Here is a 21,054-nt window from a genome sequence, read left to right as displayed (position 1 = left end):
TAACTTACGCCCAGCCCCATTCACGCACGACTTGCGTAAATGACGTAAAATCCGACGGCAGTTCCGACGTCCATACCCTAAACGACTTAGACCAGCTCTTTGGTGGTTTAACTTTACGCCAGAAGAACGCCTTACGTAAACGACGTAGATTACAGTGACGGGCGCAAGTACGTTCGTGAATCGGCGTATCTAGCTCATTTACATATTCAACGCGTAAATCAACGGAAGCGCCCCTTGCGGCCAACGTAAATATTACAAAAAAAATATTGCGCTTATTTTACAAAAATGTGTGAAGCTGCGATCAAAAAGTGTTATACTACACAAAGACAAATGTAAAGGGAAGGAGATCGCGCTAAATTTATACAGTGAAAATAAATAGTGAAAAAGTTCAAATCAATATGGATAGTCCCGCCACACAGGCAAATTCATAAAACAATCTCCCAGGTGCACCAACGAATCCACAAGAAGAGTGCTTGAAAGGAAAGATCCTCCACCAAGGTTACAAAGGGCCTCTTACCGGATGGAATTGATCTCCAGATTATAAGAGATCTCACACAGCATGATAAGAGGTACTGGGATGATATCACATAGGCAGCCACAACACTGGAATCCTTATCAGAATATGTCCTCATTTAGCCAGGAGCTCCCATTAGAACATCCACAGGTATGCAAAAAACAGAAAGGCTCACATAGTGTAAAATCCTTTTTTTTAATAGTAGGAAGTAAATGAAATCGCACTTACATGAAATATGTAAAAAACGAGCACATAAAAGCCGGCCAGCTTTGGAAACACAGCCCGTATCCGGGTAGAAGGTACGCGGTGACGTCAGCACGCCGCCTCCCAACGTTTCGTCGCGATAGGACTTGATCACGGGATACGGACGTAAATATGCACCCAAGATACGACGGTGTAGGAGACTTACGTCGGTCGTATCTTGGCCAAATTCAGGCGTATCTGGTTTCCAGAATACGCTTAAAGATACGACACGGCGCACATTGGGACTTACGACGGCGTATCTACTGATACGTTGGCGTAAGTCTCTCTGAATCTGCCTACATATGTCTGTGCACTATAAGGATTTTTTTTTTGGTTATTGTATATTTTTTTCCAATTTTTTTTGTAGGTTTCCACTGATTGTGGTTATTGTTTTTAAGATAGGCTCACTATTCAAAATGATGTCTTGGTGTTATTAGGAAGTTTTAATTCACACATTTGATTCACAATGCTCAAACTGTGGAACAAGCACACCATTCACTTTATCACTTTATCATTTATTTGCCGTGTTTGAGTTCACCCATTAATGGTTGCGGCTGTTGATTGGGATAATAAGGGAAATTGATTATATAGTAGTGCATAAGGCTTTCTATATATCGTTTTAAATACACCTATGATAAAAAAAAATGAAAGACCCTTCATTTCTTTGTAAGTGGGCAAACTTACAGAATCTGCAGGGGATCACATAATAATTTTCCCCACTGTATGTTACAAATCTGGGCTTCCTCTACCTCTCGCTGCTTTTGGAATATTGCTCTGCCAGTCATTAGGGAGGCAGTTCTGACTTGATGGAGCAAAACCCTTTCTCTACCAAGATGGTCACCCCCATACAGAGACACAGGGCAGAGCAAAGCATTGTAGGCCAGTAATGGTGAGAAGATCAGCTGCAGAGAGACCATGGCGCAATGATGGGGACTAGTCCTGTACCCTCTACTTGACTTTTTTCAGGGGGTAACCGTGACAGTACAGGTCCCCTTTTACAGTTCTTTAACCCCCTTCCTTACTGGGCCATAATAATATGACGCCGGCAGGAACCCTCCCTCCCTCCCTCCCTCCGGGTGGACGTCATATGATGTGAGAAATGTACTACAGCGCTAACTATTAATTAAATTTGAAAGGAAAAAACACAACAAAAATATCCAAATGATATCGCTGCATACACACAGGTGTACAAAACCAAAATGATACAAAAAAGGAAAAATAGTAATGCGCTGAAATCAACTTTTGCTGATAATATGTGTACAATATGTGCAGAATTGATACCAAAAATACACACTCAGGAGGGTATCAATAAGAAAACACAATAAAAAACAAATAAATTGTGAGATTATCCATAAGTGCAAAAAAACAAAAAAAGCGGCGGACGCGATGTCCGTCGGGCACCCGCGATCACGGCAGGAGTGTGGATCTGTGTGTGTGTAAGCACACAGATCCATGTCCTGTCAGAGGTGAGGAGACCGATGTGTGTTCCCAGTACAGAGGAACACAGATCGGTCTCCTCCCCTTGTAAGTCCCACTCCCCCTACAGTTAGAATCACTCAATAGAATATGAGATACCTGAAAATCCAGAATTCTATCTTTTACATATGAACCAAATCCCAGAGAAAGCTTATAGGGAGACAAGCATATGCCACTTATTAGATGCGGCAAAAGCATGCATAACAAAGAAGTGGAAGTCATCAGTCCCACCAACTATAGAGATGTGGATAAATAAAGTGAAGGAAATTAGTAAGTTAGAAGAACTAGTATTGACAGCACGACACCAACAGGAAAGATACTTAAAAACATGGACTTCCTGGAAATCCTTTTTGGATTCCAGGGGAGAAATGTAAGGAGGGTAGGGGCAAATATTACAGAGGCCATTGCGAACATGGAGGGGGGGGGGGGGGTGCGGGGAGAGTATGGCAGGGAGTGGTTGGGGCGGGGGGGGGGTGGGGTTTTTTTTTTTTTTTTTTTTTTAATTTGATGTATTGTTTTGGGTGGGGTCGTTGTCTCTCCCGGATAACCAGGAGGAGGGGTGGGAAGTAAGGCTGTGATGACTAAGGTTAAAAGGGGAGGCTCGATAGTATGTATTGTATTATTGTATATTGTATGTTCAGTTGTACCATTTGTACATGTATTATTATTTTGTTTTAAATAAAAAAAACTTAAATCTAAAAAAAAAAAGAATCACTCAATAGGTAACACAATAGGGAATATATTAACCCCTTCAGCGGCCCCTAGTGTTAACCCCTTTCCTGCCAGTCACATTTACACAGTAAGCAGTGCAGTTTTATAGCACTAATCGCTGTGTAAATGTGATTGGTCCCAAAAACGTGTCAAAAGTGTCAGATATGTCCGCCGCAATGTCACGGTCACAATAAAAAATCGCAGAGCCCTGCCATTACTACAAAAAAAAAAAAAATGCCATAAATCTGCCTATTTTGTAGACGCCATAACTTTTGCGCAAACCAATCAATATACGCTTATTGAGATTTTTATTTTTACCAAAAATATGTAGAAGAATACGCATCAGTCCAAACTGAGGAAAGAAATTGTTAAAAAAAAATAATGATATTTATTAAATCAAAAAGTAAAAAATACGGGCCCGGATTCAGAAAGGAGATACGACGGCGTATCTCCGGATACGCCGTCGTATCTCTGAGTGGGGTCGGTCGTAACTATGCGACTGATTCAGAGAATCAGTTACGCATAGATTTCCCTAAGATCCGACTGGCGTAAGTGTCTTACACCGACGTATCTTAGGCTGCATATTTACGATGGCCGCTCGGTGGTGCTTCCGTATTTTTACGCGAGGAATATGCTAATTGGGTAGATACGCCGATTCAGAAACGTACGGCCAGGGGCCTTTTTTTTTCGTCGTTTACATTAGGCTTTTTCCGGTGTATAGTTACCCCTGCTATATGAGGTGTAGCCAATGTTAAGTATGGACGTCGTTCCCGCGTCGAGTTTTGAAAATTTTACGTCGTTTGCGTAAGTCGTTCGCGAACAGGGCTGTACGTAAGTTCCGTTCATGTCTAAAGCAATGACGATTTGCGGCGTAATTTCGAGCATGCGCACTGGGATTTTTTCCCGAACGGCACATGCGCCGTTCATAAAAAACGTCAAATACGCGGGGTCACAGTTAATACACATAAAACACGCCCACATCATCCACATTTCAATTATCCGGGCTTACGCCGACACAGATACGTTACGCCGCCGTAACTAAGGGCGCAAGTTGTTTCTGAATACAGAACCTGCGCCCTAAATTACGGCGGCGTAACGTATCTGAGATACGTTACGCCGGGCAGACAGATAGACCATCTGAATCTACCCCATTGTGTTTTTTTCAAAATTGTCGCTCTTCTTTTGTTTAAAGCGCAAAAAATACAAAACGCAAAGGTGATCAAATACCACCAAAAGAAAGCTCTATTTGTGGGGGAAACAAACATAAAGATTTAATTTGGGTACAGTGTTGCAGAACCGCGCAATTGTCATTCAAAGTGCAACAGCGCTGAAAACTAAAATTTGGTCTGGGCAGGAAGGGGGTGAAAATGCCCTGTATGGAAGTGGTTAAAATAGAAGCTGTAAAACTTTTTCTTGTATGTTTTTTTTTTTTTTGTTCCTTTTATCCCCCCCACCTGTATTGGTTTTAAATGGATCATTCACTATCTTCCTTGTTTGTGCAGATAAATTGTATGGCGATTTTCTGACATGGGACCTGGAGCAGACGGTGTCCCAACTGCCGCTGAAGCCGGGGAAGACTGCAACTTTTACTGTCTACGTCAAAGTGAAACTGGACTTCTCCTGCCAGGAAAATCTTCTGCAGGATCTCAATGATGGTGAGATGTCTGTGTGTCGCTGTCTGTGTGTCGCTGTCTGTGGGTCGCTGTCTGTGGGTCGCTGTCTGTGGGTCGCTGTCTGTGGGTCGCTGTCTGTTAATTCTGTCCTTTTCACCCCCACGTGTAATCGCTCTCATTTATAGAGGCATGTATTATTTAGGCCCCTTTCACACTGGGGTGGGAGGTGCGGTGGTGGGAGGTGCGGTGGTGGGAGGTGCGGTGGTGGTAAAGCGCCGCTATTTTTAAGCTGCTAGTGGGGGCGGTTTTACCCCCTGCTAGCGGCTAAAAAAAAAAGTTAAAAACCACTGCAAAGTGCCTCTGCCGGCAGTATAGCCACGGTGTCCCATTGCTTTCAATGGGCAGCAGCGGCAGAGGAGCGGTATACACACCATGCGGCTAGCAGGACTTTTTTTTCCGTCCTGCTAGCGCACCGCTCCAGTGTGAAACCCCTCGGGAGAGACGGCAGCGGCTGTTGCAGGTCGGTTCGCTGTCGCTATTTTTAGCGCAATAGCGCCTGCAAACCGCCCCAGTGTGAAAGGGTCTAATGGAAACCTGTACAGAGAGAAGTACAAATGCTTCCCTGCTAACCTCTCCGTCTGAAAATGTTACTTGGTTGCTATTGGTGAGTAGTAGTTGGTCACATTGAACTGGACTTGTTCTGTAATGTTGAAGATCTTTTGTACCTTCTCCAAACCACTTCTTTAGTTCTAATGAGTGTCAGAAAACATACCCCAGCATATATATATATATATATATATATATATATATATATATATATATATATATATATATATATATATATATATATATATATACTGTGTATCCATACATGGTGTACAATATCACTTTAACCACTTAAGCCCCGGACCATTTGGTTGTTAAAGGACCAGGCCACTTTTTGCGTTAGCACTGCGTGGCTTTAACCGTGTGTATACAAAGGGGGCCATGCCTACATCTTCGGTATCCAGCCTCCCCTTCCTTTGTAGGAGAGGCTTAGGACAAGGTTGTTATTGGTCAAACCCTTTTAACCACTTAAGCCCCGACCATTATGCAAGTTAAGGACCTTTGTCCCTTTTTGCGATTCCGCACTGCGTCACTTTAACTGACAATTGCGAGGTCGTGCGACATGGCTCCCAAACAAAATTGGCGTCCTTTTTTCCCCACAAATAGAGCTTTCTTTTGGTGGTATTTGATCACCTCTGCGGTTTTTATTTTTTGCGCTATAAACAAAAATAGAGCGACAATTTTGAAAAAAAAATCTATATATTTTTCCTTTTTGCTATAATAAATATCCCCCAAAACAATATAAAAAAAACATTTTTTTTCCCTCAGTTTAGGCCGATACGTATTCTTCTACATATTTTTGGTAAAAAAAATCGCAATAAGCGTTTATCGATTGTTTGCGCAAAATTTATAGCGTTTACAAAATAGGGGATAGTTTTATTGCATTTTTTTTTTTTATTTTTTTTTTACTACTAATGGCGGCGATCAGCGATTTTTTTCGTGACTGCGACATTATGGCGGACACTTCGGACAATTTTGACCCATTTTTGGGACCATTGGCATTTTCACAGCAAAAAATGCATTTAAATTGCATTCTGTATTGTGAAAATGACAGTTGCAGTTTGGGAGTTAACCACAGGGGGCGCTGTAGGAGTTAGGGTTCACCTAGTGTGTGTTTACAACTGTAGGGGGGTGTGGCTGTAGGTCTGACGTCATCGATCGAGTCTCCTTATAAAAGGGATGACTCGATCGATGCAGCCGACACAGTGAAGCACGGGGAAGCCGTGTTTACATACGGCTCTCCCCGTTCTTCAGCTCCGGGGAGCGATTGCGCCCTCGTCCATGATCGCTCCCCGCGGGTTTCCAACTGCCGCATTTACTGGGGAGGGGGGTCCTGATCGGACCCACGACCCGCGGAAAGGCGGGGAAGTACATGTACGCCCATATGCCTGTACGTGCCATTCTGTGGACGTACATGTACATGCGGCGGTCGGCAACCGGTTAATTAAAGGGCCCAGAGTTTCCCAGGGCCCGGATGGCTACCCTCCTTTTTTTATATATATTTTTCTTTATTTCTTTTTTTTTTGTAAAGGCCCCCCCGCGCTTCTCAATTTCATGCGGCAGCACCCCCCCCCCCCCCCCGGTTCTCTGCTCAAGGGGGCCCATGCCTGAAGCTGTGTAAGGGGCCCCATAATTCCTGATGGCGGCCCTGCTGTCAGGAATAGGCATGTTGCCAGTGAATTGGAAGTCCTTCATCTGCATGCCCCTTCTAGAACGCATTGAGGTAATTGAGTCATCGTAAAAGCATTTTCAGAAGGTCAGCAGTCGTAGCCTTTACTATCCAATTCCATTGTAAACTTCTTAATCTTAATTAAAAAGTAAGGATGCCAAACTATGCGGATCAAAGGTTTTCACGCCGTCACATCTCTGTTTAACACTTCCTCTGGAAGAATCATTGGGGGTTGTAACGGAATGGCCCGTGATACCCAGAGACTTTTGAAGGATGCGGGGTACTCCTGTGCCAGCTTCACTAATGACTCTTGGGTCTAGGGTCATCCTATGTCCAATAGGGGCATAGGATGACTGAGAAATGTTATCATAAATTACATGAGATGGAACAATAATGATAATTCATGTATTGCAGGATATCTTGAAATATTACAAGTTGTTAATTCTGACCCCAACAGGTCAAAAGGAGAGTGACTCATTCAACTGTTGAGGTGCTAATTAAGTCTACCTGGCTGTAGTGCTAAAATCTTGCTGTGATTGCATTCTATTGTCTATTGTGCTAATTAAGTCTGCCTCTCAAGAACCTTTCATTGTGTGAAGTTCTATTGATGATAATATGTGTTGTGACTTGGCACCCTCTAAAGGTCAGACGTCTGACTTACGTCTACAAAGGAATGTGTGTTGTGTAGCAGGTGAGAATAACTTATCGCGGAGTCAGAACGTCTGGGTAATGATTAGTAATTAGTTCATGTAGATTATCTGAATGTCATTATCTAAAGGAATGTGTATTGAAGTTCCTTGTGTCATGTTGTGGGTGGAGTTGAGTCATTGTCCATATTTGGTTGCTAACTGTATAAGAAGAGCGGAGTTTACCATTAAAGTATCCATTCTGTTTGGAACCAGAGAACAGAGCTCGTGTCTCGTTATTCTGGGGGGAAATCCAATGGGTCCTGTCTGCTGGATTGTGTGTCGGAAGCTGTCTTGGGTTGGTGGAATGGAATATCGTAACGGCGTTAACCCCTGACCGTTACAGGGGTTATTTACAAAAGGCAAATCCACTTTTTACTACAAGTGCAAAGTGCTCTTGAAATTGCACTGAATGTGCACTTGGAAGGGCATTCGCTGTAGATCTGAGGGGGAAGATCTGAAATGAGGGGAATGTCTGCTGTTTTTATCATCCAATCGTGTGCAAGCTAAAATGCTGTTTTTTATTTTCCTTGCATGTCCCCCTCAGATTTACAGCGACTGCACTTCCAAGTCCACTTTCAGTGCAATTTCAAGCGCACTTTGCACTTGTAGTTTGCACTTGTAGTGCAAAGTGGATTTGCCTTTAGTAATAGACCCCCGATGTTAACTAGAAAAGTTGAAGCCTTTTATTTCCTGTGATACCATGCAGAGTAAATGTTACACTAAAGAGCTTTTATGTTCAGGATAAGCTTGCTTTAAGAACCTGAATGCGAGAAATGTATATACCTGGGTGTATAATTCGTATAGTACTGGGAAGACAGGTTATCCCAGCAGATGTAAAACGCGTTGGTATACATCATACCTCCGTAGGGCTCTCCTGTGTACTGTTAGCCTGAGACAGCGGATGCATCAATTTCCTGTGGTATGCTGAGATGTCACGTTAATGTAGACTTAGTTGCACATCATATTCATACTGGCAGCACATGCTGATGGCATTCTCAGCTTTATCGCTTTAAAAAGCCTCTAAAGGTAAAAATCTTGTATTCTGATAACTATATGGGGTAATACTAGTAATGAATCACTATATGAATTACTATTTTTCGTGTTTTCCCAAAAATAAGCCCGCGTCTTATATTAATTTTGGCAACAAAAGACACAGTAGGGCTTATTTTCGGGGTAGGTCTTACCATGTAATGTGATGTCTTCTCTCCCCCTCTCTCTCCCTGCCTGACAGGAATCCCCAGTGCGAACTGAGATAAAATGCTTGTAAAATCCTATAATCCACCCTATTACAGTATTATATAATGTACAATGTGTGTTTCTGTAAGATAATTGTGCCAAATACTTTCGTTATAGCACCGCTCTGCGCTTCTGTGACCCGCCGATGTTCTCTTCCCTGCAATTATATTACAGAAACACACACATTGTACATTATATACTACTGTAATACAGTGGGTTATAGGATTTTACAAGCTTTTTAAACAAGGTCTTATTTTCAGGGTAGGTCTTATTTTCGGGAAAACCTGGTATCGCATGCTTTTATTTCCATTTTCTTCACATTTACACACAGATCAAGCTGTTCTGCAAAAGTGACAGTTACATGGATTGGGACAAGCTATATGAGACTGCTGAGGATGCTTATATGTTTTTATTCTTATGGTTTAACCACTTAAGACTCGGACCTTTAGGCAGCTAAAGGACGCGGCCAGGTTTTGCGATTTGGCACTGCGTCGCTTTAACAGACAATTGCGCGGTCGTGCGACGTGGCTTCCAAACAAAATTGGCGTCTTTTTTTCCCATAAAAGAGAGCTTTCTTTTGGTGGTATTTGATCACCTCTGCGGTTTTTATTTTTTGCGCTATAAACAAAAATAGAGCGACAATTTTGAAAAAAATTCAATATTTTTTACTTTTTGCTGTAATAAATATCCCCCAAAAATATATTAAAAAACTTTTTTTTCCTTCAGTTTAGGCCGATACGTATTCTTCTACCTATTTTTGGTAAAAAAAATCGCAATAAGCGTTTATCGGTTGGTTTGCGCAAAATTTATAGTGTTTATAAACTAGGGGGTATGGGAGCAACTTGGTTTGAGAGCGTTTTGATTTGCGAGCAACTTATTTTTTTTTTTAATTCTGACTCGATTTGCGAGTGACTCGCAAGACGAGCAGAATTCAAGCTAAATAGGCCTGCAGTACCTCATTTGGGTCCAACGGTTGCAGTAAGCGCATATGTATTTCACCTCATATTTGAAGATTTCCTCACCGTCTCATGATATCTTCATCGTTTTATTATTTATGGACACTACATTACACTTTTGTTTATATTGTTCACATTATTGATTTGAATTTCACATTTTGTTGTGGTGAAATTTTTGCCATTACATCCTTTGTGTCACAATATATGGTCACACCCCATTAGTAGGTAGATTCAGTAAGAGTTAGGCTGGCTTATCAGTAGATAAGCCGACCTAACTCAGAATCTACGCCGACTTATGTTTAAGTGTATGCTCAAACAGAGATACGCTTAAACATATCTAAGATAGGACGGCTTGCGCCGTTCTATCTTAGGTTGCAATATTTTGGATGGCCTCTAGGTGGCGCTTCCATTTCGGCCGGCGTAGAATATGTAAATGAGTTTATACGCCGATTCACGAACGTACGCCCGGCCGCTGCAGTCGATTTACGCCGTTTCCGTAGCGCATTACAGGCCTAAAGTTATTCCATCTATTAGGTGGAATAACAATGTTAAAGTATGGCCGCCGTTCCCGCCACGAGATTCAATTTTTTTACGTCGTTTGCGTAAGTCGTCCGCGAATCGGGATTTACGTAGTTTACGTCCACGTCGAAATCAATAGGCCCGTGCGGCGTACGTAAGCGCAATGCACACTGGGAAATGTAGTCGCCCGGCGCATGCGCAGTGTAAAAAAAACGTCAAAACCGTGAGGTTAAGCCTCATTACCATCAAACACGCCCCCCTCCAAGTCATTTGAATTCGACGCCCTTATGCCCGCCCGCTTTAGGCTACGCCGCCGTATATTAGCAGGCAAGTATATTGAGAATCATTACTAGCCTAGCTAATTTACGGCGGCGTAGCCTAAACAGGCTACGCTACGCCGCTGTAACTTTACACTATTGTACCTGAATCTACCTATAGGTGTATACAGCCATTGCCTTTTGGCTCACACGTAGCCCTACATTACCATCCACAGTACCTCATTTGGCCTGAGGTACGGGGGCGCAGAAGCCGAGCAGAGCCGACAATAGGCCTGCAGTACCTCATTTGGCCTGAGGTACGGGGGCGCATGAAACAAGCCGAAGTGTTCCCGGCCTTTTCGGCCACTTTCGGCGTTCTCTGGCGCTCCCCCACATCTCTGGCCGCATTCGGTATTGCATCCCATTGAAGTCAATGCGGAACAAATTATTTTAGTTTCCATTGACTTCAATGGGGAAACTCGCTTTGATATGCGAGTACTTTGGATTACGAGCATTCTCCTGGAACGGATTATGCTTGTAATCCGAGGTTCAACTGTATTTCTGTTGTGGAGGTTGAAGGAGCAAGACAGAGCAATGGCTCAGGTATTGCTGGAACCAAGTTTGTATGTAATGACAAAATTAAAGCAGAATGGAAATATTGTAGATCTTTTGCAATCTGTAAACAAATGGTCAGAAGTTATGAAGAACCCTCAAGAAGATGCTGCCATTCTTTTTCATCTCTGATGCCGTAATTATTTTCTAGAGGTGTACTTTTTGGAAAAGAAAACACAGAGATGTCTTTTGCCATGGACAGTCTGGGTCAGGAGTACAAGCACCAGCACCCACGATGGAGAGATCAAAGTAGAAGGGTTTAGTTGTGCCTGGCCACCAGCTAGTCTGTTTAGGAAGGCGTATTTAGACTGTCAAAAGCTTCCATGGCCTCCAGAAGCTAGCTTTTGGCATCAGTGTCCTTATGGGTCAGGATAATCATAGGAGCCACCAGGCAGGGCTGTCTTAATGAGAGGGCACTGCCCAGGGGCCCCAGCTGCATGGGGGGCCCTGCACTTTCCCCAAAGCAGCTGGCCCTTTAGCCCGCGCTGCCCCAAAATTGGGGGCCCCATGATGGCACTGAGATACACAGGGGAGGCAGTCTGCCTCCTTCCTACTTGATGTCTGTTTACCTGCACTGTCCTCATTGTAGGGGCCCCAGAGCATTACTTTGCCCAGGTGCCCATGATGCTATTAAGACGGCCCTGCCACCAGGGAGGCATGTTCTGCGATAAACTGATGATAGTAGTTTGTGACTTCAGTAGGGTGTTGCTTTCAGGCTGGCAGGACGCAAACATTTACTTGGAGTCTATCCTTTGGGACAATGTAGTATCTGATGAATAGTAATTGTTCCTGCTTGAAAAGGCACAACTCTTGCCTTGGCCAGAGCCTGTTTTCTGACAGGCATTGTAATACAATCCATATTTGTGCAGGATGAAGGAATAGACAACAAAAAAAGCTGACGCTAGCCAGTGAGTTGGATTCTATGATGAGACGCCCCTCCCCTTTTATTTTTTTTTATATAATCTTTATTTATGATAACAAAAATGACATCACATGCAGGTACACATAATGGACATGGATTCCGACTAAAACCCTGTACAAGTTGAAAATATACAGCCTCTCAAATTAATAATACATAAATAATATAATAAAGTGTACCATCATCCAGAGATTTAGTATAAAGGAATTGGGTCTAAGGTCCCCCACACCAGAGAGCCAACTAAGGGGGGGGCACGGTTGGACTATTGCGGTACTAATAAAATAGATATCAATTATACAAAAGCAAATGTAAAACACGAAAAATAATTTATTGAATACAACATCAAAAAGGTTACAAATTTAAAATGGTGACGACCATACATAACACCAGGGAACTTGTCCCCAAAGGGAAAGAAAACGGTGCATTGAGGGTCACGACAATCATGTTGACTAGTTTCGCGGCGAGAGCCGCTTCATCAGAAGCATGTCTAAAATTGAATTGACAAACGATCAATGGTTATACATTGAAAAAAGCTACAATATGTAGATAGGGGAACAAGGGCTCAGCTGCTTACCTAAAAACCCAGCGGGCAAGGGCAACCGGGGGTCACCAGGCAAGGTCCCATGCGGTGACCAGGAGGCGCACATATGTGGATGTATTTACTTGCCAAATATGTAAAGTAAAGGAAGTGATTAGTATCTAGAACCTGAACCCTGGACTGGTGGGGAGTGCACAAACACACGTGATGTCAGCCGGTGAAAAACGGTTGAAATTGTGTGGTGGCGTCAGTTGCCCTTGCCCGCTGGGTTTTTTCCCATTGGGGACAAGTTCCCTGGTGTTATGTATGGTCGTCACTATTTTAAATTTGTAACCTTTTTGATGTTGTATTCTATGAATTATTTTTCGTGTTTTACATTTGCTTTTGTATAATTGATATCTATTTTATTAGTACCGCAATAGTCCAACCGTGCCCCCCCTTTAGTTGGCTCTCTGGTTTGGGGACCTTTGACCCAATTCCTTTATACTAAAGCCCCGTACACACGATCAGTCCATCCGATGAGAACGGTCTGATGGACTGTTTTCATCGGTTAACCGATGAAGCTGACTGATGGTCAGTCGCGCCTACACACCATCGGTTAAAAAAACGATCGTGTCATAACGCGGTGACGTAAAACACAATGACGTGCTGAAAAGAACGAAGTTCAATGCTTCCAAGCATGCGTCGACTTGATTCTGAGCATGCGTGGATTTTTAACCGATGGTTGTGCCTACTAACGATCGTTTTTTAGCTATCGGTTAGGAATCCATCGGGTAAATTTAAAACAAGTTGGCTTTTTTTTATTCGATGGATAAATAACCGATGGCGCCAACACACGATCGGGTTGGACCAATGAAAGCTGCCCATTAGACCGTTCTCATCGGTTTTACCGATCATGTGTACGCGGCCAAAGTATTAAGGCTGGGTTCCTATACATAAGGCAATTTAAACAGTAATTGGCCATATTCGTCCTTCCAATTTTATAATGACCTTCCCCCGAGGGCAAACGAGCTACCGCACTGGTATAAAGGATCACTTAGGTTTGTGGTGGCATGGCTAGGCAAATACACTTGGCTTTCAATGTGGGTAAGCATGCTAGTGATCGAAGTTACACTGAGAAGCCTTCTCCCACCCATCCCCGTTGGAGGGGTTCCAGGAACCTCCATCTGACCCTTTCCGACCAACATCCGGCCCGTGGACAAGCAAGAGGAAGACAACGTTCCATTATGGGCCCTATAGCAGGGAGAGGGGGCAGCAGGTGGTATATAAGGCCTTTTTAACATGTTTCCAAAATATATTTGTAGAATGCCTGAATCTTGGAAAATTAGTCTGGGTAGATTCTGCCACAATTTGTTGATTCAGAGAGTAGATCAACATTAAAGTCAAAGGAGTGGTGAGGAGGCAAGGTGTCAGTATCGTGCTTAGGGAGGGCATCAAAGAAATCAACAAAGGCAGCAGGAACCTGCAGGGTGGTCTGAGCATGGGCCAGTGGAACTACTTCATAATTGGTTTTGGGGAAAAGGCTGAGGATGGCAGAGAGGCCTCCAAACCGGAACTTTGAAGGTGTACCAGCTTATGGTTCACAAGTGCTGCTGCAGGCCTAGTATGATAGAAGTGGTAGCCTTTGTTAGAAGCGGGGAAGGGAAGCATCCACCTCTTTAGATGCGTTTGGACTGGGAACAGCATAAAAGCCCCGCTGGCGGCAACGCAAGCCTTCATAAAACTGGACATCGATTTGAATAGAGATGGAAATAATATTTTCGAGGGAGGAGGTTGATTCTCTGCCTTCCACCATATCCTTAAATGGGTTGTAATGCTTCGTGTTTTTTCACCTTAATGCATCATATGCATTAAGGTGAAAAAACATCTGATGCTTACAAGCCCCGAAGCCCCCCCCATTTACTTACCTTAGCCGCCGAAAGTCTCGCGTTGTGAACGTGCTGGCTTCTTGGCCGGGCTTCTCGGCTCATTCATTGGATGATTGATCACAGCACATCCATTGGCTCCCACTGCTCTCAATCAAATCAATGACAAGGCACGCCGGGGGGCGGGGCCGAGTGATAGTCGGCGCTTATGAGCTATGGCTGCCGACTGTATCACAGGAGCGTGCCCGCAAGCTAACAACCTTGGGAGCGCGCTTCATAGAACGGGGGTTGGCTCTAGCGGGGAGGAGCCGAGACAGCCGCCAAGGGACCCCAGAAGATGAGGATCGGGGCCACTCTGTGCAAAACTAACTGCACAGTGGAGGTAAGTATAACATGTTTGTTTTTTTATTTATTTTTTAAACGTGAAACTTTACTAACCCTTTAACAGGATTTGATAGTTCTTTAATAACATGTGGATGTTGGGGCCTCATTGTTAAAGGCCAGTAAAGCCACCAGGGTCCATTATTGAATTGCATACTGGCCCGATCTTTTATTTATTTATTTTTTATAAAAAAAATTTATTGAGGTTTTTTTTTTTTTTTTTTTTTAACAAGAAGACATATAACAACCAGTTACGTCAACATGACACTCAACCGACGCTGCAACCTCGCAGGCCCAACATTGCATAACAGTTCTTGTCCTGACAAACAGTCATCTATCTATCTATCTATCTATCTATCTATCTATCTATCTATCTATCTATCTATCTATCTATCTATCTATCTATCTATCTATCTATCTATCTATCTATCTATCAGGAACCCTCCCTTCCCTTCCACCCCATACTGGCCCAATCTAATGCTAACTTGACAAAAGCATAGGAGGGCACTAGCATGTTGGAGATATGTCTAGGTTCATCAGACATGCATTGAAGGGTAGCTTGACACAACGGGAAATTTTAGACCACCCACATTCAGGTGCAATAAGGAATTTTAACTTTACATGGCTTTTACATTTTTCTTCACATTTTACAAGCAGACCAAGCTGTCCTGAAAAAGCGGCGACAGGTTTGACCAAATGGGTCTTTAGTAGCTGCAGTAACAGATTTGAACCATAAAGGGCATAAAAGGTGACCATTGTACAGTGGAACCTCGGATTCCAGGAGAATGCTCGTAATTCAAAGTACTCGCATATCAAAGCGAGTTTCCCCATTGAAGTCAATGGAAACTAAAAAAAAATTAGTTCCGCATTGACTTCAATGGCATGAAATACTGCATGCGGTCAGAGGCGGGAGGCGTCGGAGAGCTTCGGAAATGACCGAAAAGGAAAGACTAATAGGTAGATTCACGTACAGTGGCTTAACTTTAGGGCAGCGTAGCCTAGCCTGTTTAGGCTACACCGCCGTAAATTAGTTAGGCTAGTAGTGATTTTCAATCTACTTACCTGCTAATCTACGGCGGCGTAGCCTCAAACGAGCGGGCGTAAGGGCGCCTAATTCAAATGACTTGGAGGGGGGCGTGTTGTATGGAAATGAGGCTTGACCTCACGTTTTTTGACATTTTTTGACACTGCGCATGCGCCGGGCGACTACATTTCCTAGTGCGCTTTGCGGCTAAGTACGCCGTACGGGCCTATTGATTTCGACGTGTATGTAAACGACGCAACTCCAGATTCGCGGACGACTTGCACAAACAACGTAAAAAATTTGAACCTCGCGGCGGGAACGGTGGCCATACTTTAACATTGTTATTCCACTTCATAGGTGGAATAACTTTAGGCCGCCTAAGGCCTTACGGAAACAACGTAATTCGACTGCGGCAGGCTGGCGTACGTTCGGGAATCGGCGTAAAAGCTCATTTACATAATCTACGCCGGCCGCAATGGAAGCGCCACCTAGCGGCCACCCGAAAAATTGCAAGCTAAGATAGAATGGCGCACGCCGGCCTATCTTGGCTTTGTTTAAGCGTATCTCTGTTTGAGCATACGCTTAAACATACGGCGGCGTAGATTCAGAGTTAGGTCGGCTTATCTACTGATAAGCCGGCCTAACTCTTTGTGAATCAACCTATTAGTTCCAGAGATTTGTCGAGGTCAGCCGTGCTGTCCTCTGGCTTTTCCGTGCATTTCCGAACGGCGCCGATGGGCAACGTTCGGCTCTGCTCGGCTATGGCGCCCCCCCACCTCAGACCAAAGGCGGTACTGCACACCGCTTTGGCCTGAATCTTGCTTGTTTTGTGTTTTGAGTTACAATTTTAAAAAATACAGTGCTCCTATTGCAAATCGCTCGTTAACCGCGTTACTCGCAATCCGAGGTTCCACTGTAATCACCTCTTCGATTGTTCTAGTTTATCTGGGCATGAACAAAGCATAAGTTAACTCAAAGGAAATTTCTTTGCCGCCGCTTCTCAGGAGCTGCAGAACAGAAGCAGGTAAAAATCTGTAGTCTACTACATTTCTCGGAATGCTTATAATTGGCCTGCAGAGGACTGTGGATTTTCTCAATACAAGCGGGGTATTACTTTAATCCTCACTGTCACAATACTCCCGTTCATTGCGGTGTGCCACCATGAGATTCCCAGGTCTTTGGCCCAAGTTTAAATTGAATTCATTAGAAAGCGTGTACGTGATATTTATGACACCGCCGAAGATCTTTCTGTGCAGTAATGCATTATTTTCTTTCTATTTTTTTTTTCCTCTTTTCCACTTCTCGCTGTATCTATCCGCATTAATTTATCACTCGAGCAGCTATTATAAACTCGGCTAGTTAAAGAGCTTTAATGTGCCCATTGTAGGAATCTGACTCCAGGATGATAAAACGGCAACGCTTCCATTTTTTTCGCTCCTTAGCGCCTCTGTTATATATTGAGTGCGGCGGCAGTCGCTGGCAAAGGGTTTTCACTTCTGCTTTTGTCTGATCTATTGTTGCTGTCCGTAGTGGAGTTGTCAAATCTTGTAATTTTCTTCCACGGAATGAGCTTTGTATTTGCTGAAACTCATAGAAAAGAAATTCTGTTATAGTCTAACTCATCTCTTCAGACATATATATACGTTTTTTTTTTACTTTTTGAACAGAAATTCGATTTTTATTGTTACCGGGGCGAAAAGAAAAAGTGAGAAAACTTGTTACAAACAGCATCGGTTTGCTCATTGCAAGCAATTAGGTAGAGATGAGCATTTGAAATGTCTTGAGACCTTCTTCGCCTTTTGAAATAAGGCTGAGAATTGGGTTTGTATCAATATTTTATTGCTATTTAAAGGGTCGGTACAAAGCTAAAATTTTATTTTAAAGCAAATGGTACAATGTAACCACCTGAAAGTTATCTTTTTCGGGGGCCCCTATTGGTACGATCTAAGTTCCCAGAGCTATATACCGTATTTATCGGCGTATACCGCGCAGGGCAAAATCGTGGGTGCACGGTATACGCCGATACCCGCTTTCCCGCGCCGAGTTTGAATACTGCGCCGGCATATACCGAGCGCAGTACACTCGTGTATCGTCGGCCAGTCTCGGCTCCTCTCGCGCTGACGTCCTGGACGTACAGGACGTCAGCGCGAGAGTTGCCGAGCCTGCCCGACGATACACGAGTGTACTGCGCTCGGTATATGCCGGCGCAGTACACTCGTGCAATTTTCTTTGCCTTTTTTAAATAAAGCCATGGAAAGCACTCTGGTTTCTAATTGTTATGACAAGAAACCGTGGATTTTTCTCCTACGCCTTCCAGGACGGCACACCAGAGAGATAAGGGCTCCTCCCACAGGAAACACAATCAATTGACAAGTTTGTTATAAGTTCCCACCCACCCCCTTGCTCCTCAGTATTTTGATTGTGTTTCTCCCGAACACAGCGGCACGTTTGTTGTTTTATATTACCTGGAGACGGTGAGGTCGAAGGGTACCCCTGTTGAGGCAGGTTCAGGGAGGCCGGGGAGAGCTGAACTAACCTGTTGGCTTCGGTCGCTCACAGGTCGCCACAAAGACATGCATGGACGCTCTGAGCTGTGGTGAAAAAGCCATCGTCCCTCTGCACAAAAATCCGCCACGCTGCTAATCTCTTCTTCCTGGGGGGGTTTGCAGAGGAGCATTGCGCTCCAGACCTCGTTCGGAGGTACAGGAAGCGCGTCACCGGAGAGTGGGCGTTCCCTACACGGCAACCCGGAAGTGACGCTTCGGCGTGGAGGGCAGCGTGGAGCGGTGGGGTCGGCGGCGGATAAACCCTTCAACAGGTACCGGCAAGCCAAGGACCCAGTCAACCTCCTCATGACGGAAGAGGAAGGGAAGACTAGCGCTGCGGCTACCAAATCCAGATCGGGGGTCGGTGAGTACAGTCCCTCCTGGAAAGGGAGGAAAGAGGAGAGTGAGAGTTCCTGAGTCGCAGGATGCAGCTGGTAACGGCTGCCTTCCTCGTTCTCTCTCTTTTCTCCCCAGTACAGCCTGCAGCTCAGAAGTGGGAAGGAATAACATGGTTGTTTTATTATGTTCCCTCTCTAACAGAATCTCCCGGCGAAACCCAGGGGGCCTTTGCTCAATCCTCAGCATCTGCTAGTGGTAGTTCCTCTAAAAAATGCGGAAACTGTAAAGATAAGCTCCCAAAATCCTACACCAAACACTTCTGCCACAAGTGTATTAACCAGTTGGCTGGGAAGGAGGCAGCTGCCATGATGAAAGATTTTCTCTTGTCAATGCAGTCTGAAATGTTGGCCACGGTTAGAGCTTTCAGGGAGACGGCTACACAAGCAGCCACAGGCCCTAGCACAGAGGAACCGGTCCCTAGAGAGACTTTGATTTCTCAGGGAAGGCTTCTTGCAGGACCCAGTACCCCTTTCCTACCCTCCCAGATCTTTTCTCATGATCAGGAGGAAGAGGAAAGTGAGGTCATGAGCCAGGTCACTAGACATAGCTCAGAGGGTGAGGAGGATAGAGACTCAGTCATGTCTCAGGAGGAAGGAAAATTGAAAAGATTCCTCTTCTCAGCAGAGGATGTGGACAGTCTCCTTCAGGCAATCTATGCCACTGAAGAGATTCCAGAGGTTCCTAAAACGACCTCTGCACAGGATAAGGTGTATAGGGGGCTCAGTGAAACACAGGATAGAGTCTTCCCTCTCCACCAATCTCTAAAAGAAATAATCCTACAAGAATGGAAATATCCAGAAAGGAGACTGACCACTCAGAAAACCTGGAAACGGAAGTACCCGTTCACCCAATCAGTTGGGGAAGTTTTCTTTAAACTTCCAAAGCTGGATGCGGCCCTGTCTCAGGTCACTAAACAGTCAGACCTCTCATTTGAAGATGCTGGCAGTATTAAAGACCTAATGGATCGTAGGGCCGAATCACTCCTAAGGAAAGCCTGGGAGGCTAACACAGCTTCTATGGCCCCAGCCTTAGCTGCGACCTGTGTAGCCAGGAATGCAGACCTATGGGTAGAGAAACTGGCAGAACACCTCGGCCAGTTTACAGAGTCAGAGGAAATCTTGGGGTCTCTATCTTTGATAGGGAAAGCTGTCGCATACTTGGCAGATGCCGCTTTGGAAACTGCTAAAGCTTCAGCCAAGACAGCGGCCTTGATCAACTCGTCCAGGCGAGCTATCTGGGTTAAGGCCTGGGATGGGGATGTCACATCAAAGGGTAAACTGTGTGGACTCCCTTTCCAGGGTTCACTTCTGTTTGGCCAAGGATTGGATGATGTCCTAGCTAGGTCTTCAGAAAAGGGAAAGAAATTCCCTGTGAAACCTAAGAAAGATGGTTTTAAGAAGACTTTTCGAGGCCCCCAGGGGCAAAACAAGCAGAAGTATAAAAGAGAACCCAATAGGCGCTGGTTTTATGGCAAAGGGAACAAAAAGAATAACTTGCTCTTTCCCCCTGCCAAGGCTGATGCTAAACAGACCAAGTGACGCCAAGGTCAAAGTAGGGGGGAGGCTGTCCCAGTTTGTACAACAGTGGGAAAGTATTTCAGACAGTCCCTACATACACAAGCTTATAAGGGATGGGTTCCGCCTGGAATTTGTCACCTCCCCCCCCCCCCCTATGATCACCCTCACGCAGCTCCCCAAGGATACCCTAAAAAGAAGGGCCCTCTTGGAAGGGATTCAGGAATTGGCAGAGCAACTAGTAATAACACCAGTGCCAGTGGAACAGCAATACCGGGAGTTTTATTCCCACGTGTTTTTGGTTCAGAAACCATCAGGAAAATTCCGCCTGATAGTAAACCTGAGAAAACTAAACGTTTTTTTAGAACAGAAGAAGTTTTCCATGGAGAGTATTTACTCAGTGAGAAAGAACCTCATGAAGGAAACCTACATGACGACCATAGACCTGAAAGACGCCTATTTGCACGTGCCAATTCACGTGGACCATCAGGCCTTTTTGAGGTTTGCGGTAGTGGTAGGGGAGGAAATCTTTTATTGGCAGTTCAGGGCGCTGCCCTTCGGCCTAACCTCCAGCCCCAGAATCTTTACAAAGATACTGGCAGAGGCAGTAGCCTTCCTACATCTTCAAGGGATATGCCTTATACCATACCTGGACGATCTACTGATCTCCGGTCAGACAGAATCACAGGTTCAGAGGGATACCAACAGGGTGATGGAGTTTTTAGAAAGCCTAGGCTGGATTATCAATTTAGAGAAGTCCTCCCTCA

At 44.4% G+C, this 21,054-nt stretch overlaps 1 protein-coding gene across 1 annotated transcript in view; it reads left to right on the top strand.

Moving 5' to 3' along the window:
- TRAPPC9 (trafficking protein particle complex subunit 9) overlaps positions 1-21,054 on the top strand; it is an 806,634-nt gene that overhangs the window by 183,876 nt on the left and 601,704 nt on the right. Inside the window, exon 16 of the mRNA XM_040355009.1 lies at positions 4,447-4,599. Coding sequence (XP_040210943.1) covers positions 4,447-4,599 — 153 coding nt within the window. The remainder of the gene's footprint in view (positions 1-4,446; positions 4,600-21,054) is intronic.

This window comes from Rana temporaria, chromosome 5 (assembly GCF_905171775.1).
Source record: "Rana temporaria chromosome 5, aRanTem1.1, whole genome shotgun sequence".
NCBI lineage: Eukaryota > Metazoa > Chordata > Amphibia > Anura > Ranidae > Rana > Rana temporaria.
Note: the sequence above shows the minus strand (reverse complement) of the source record. Positions and strands in the feature narration are given on the sequence as shown.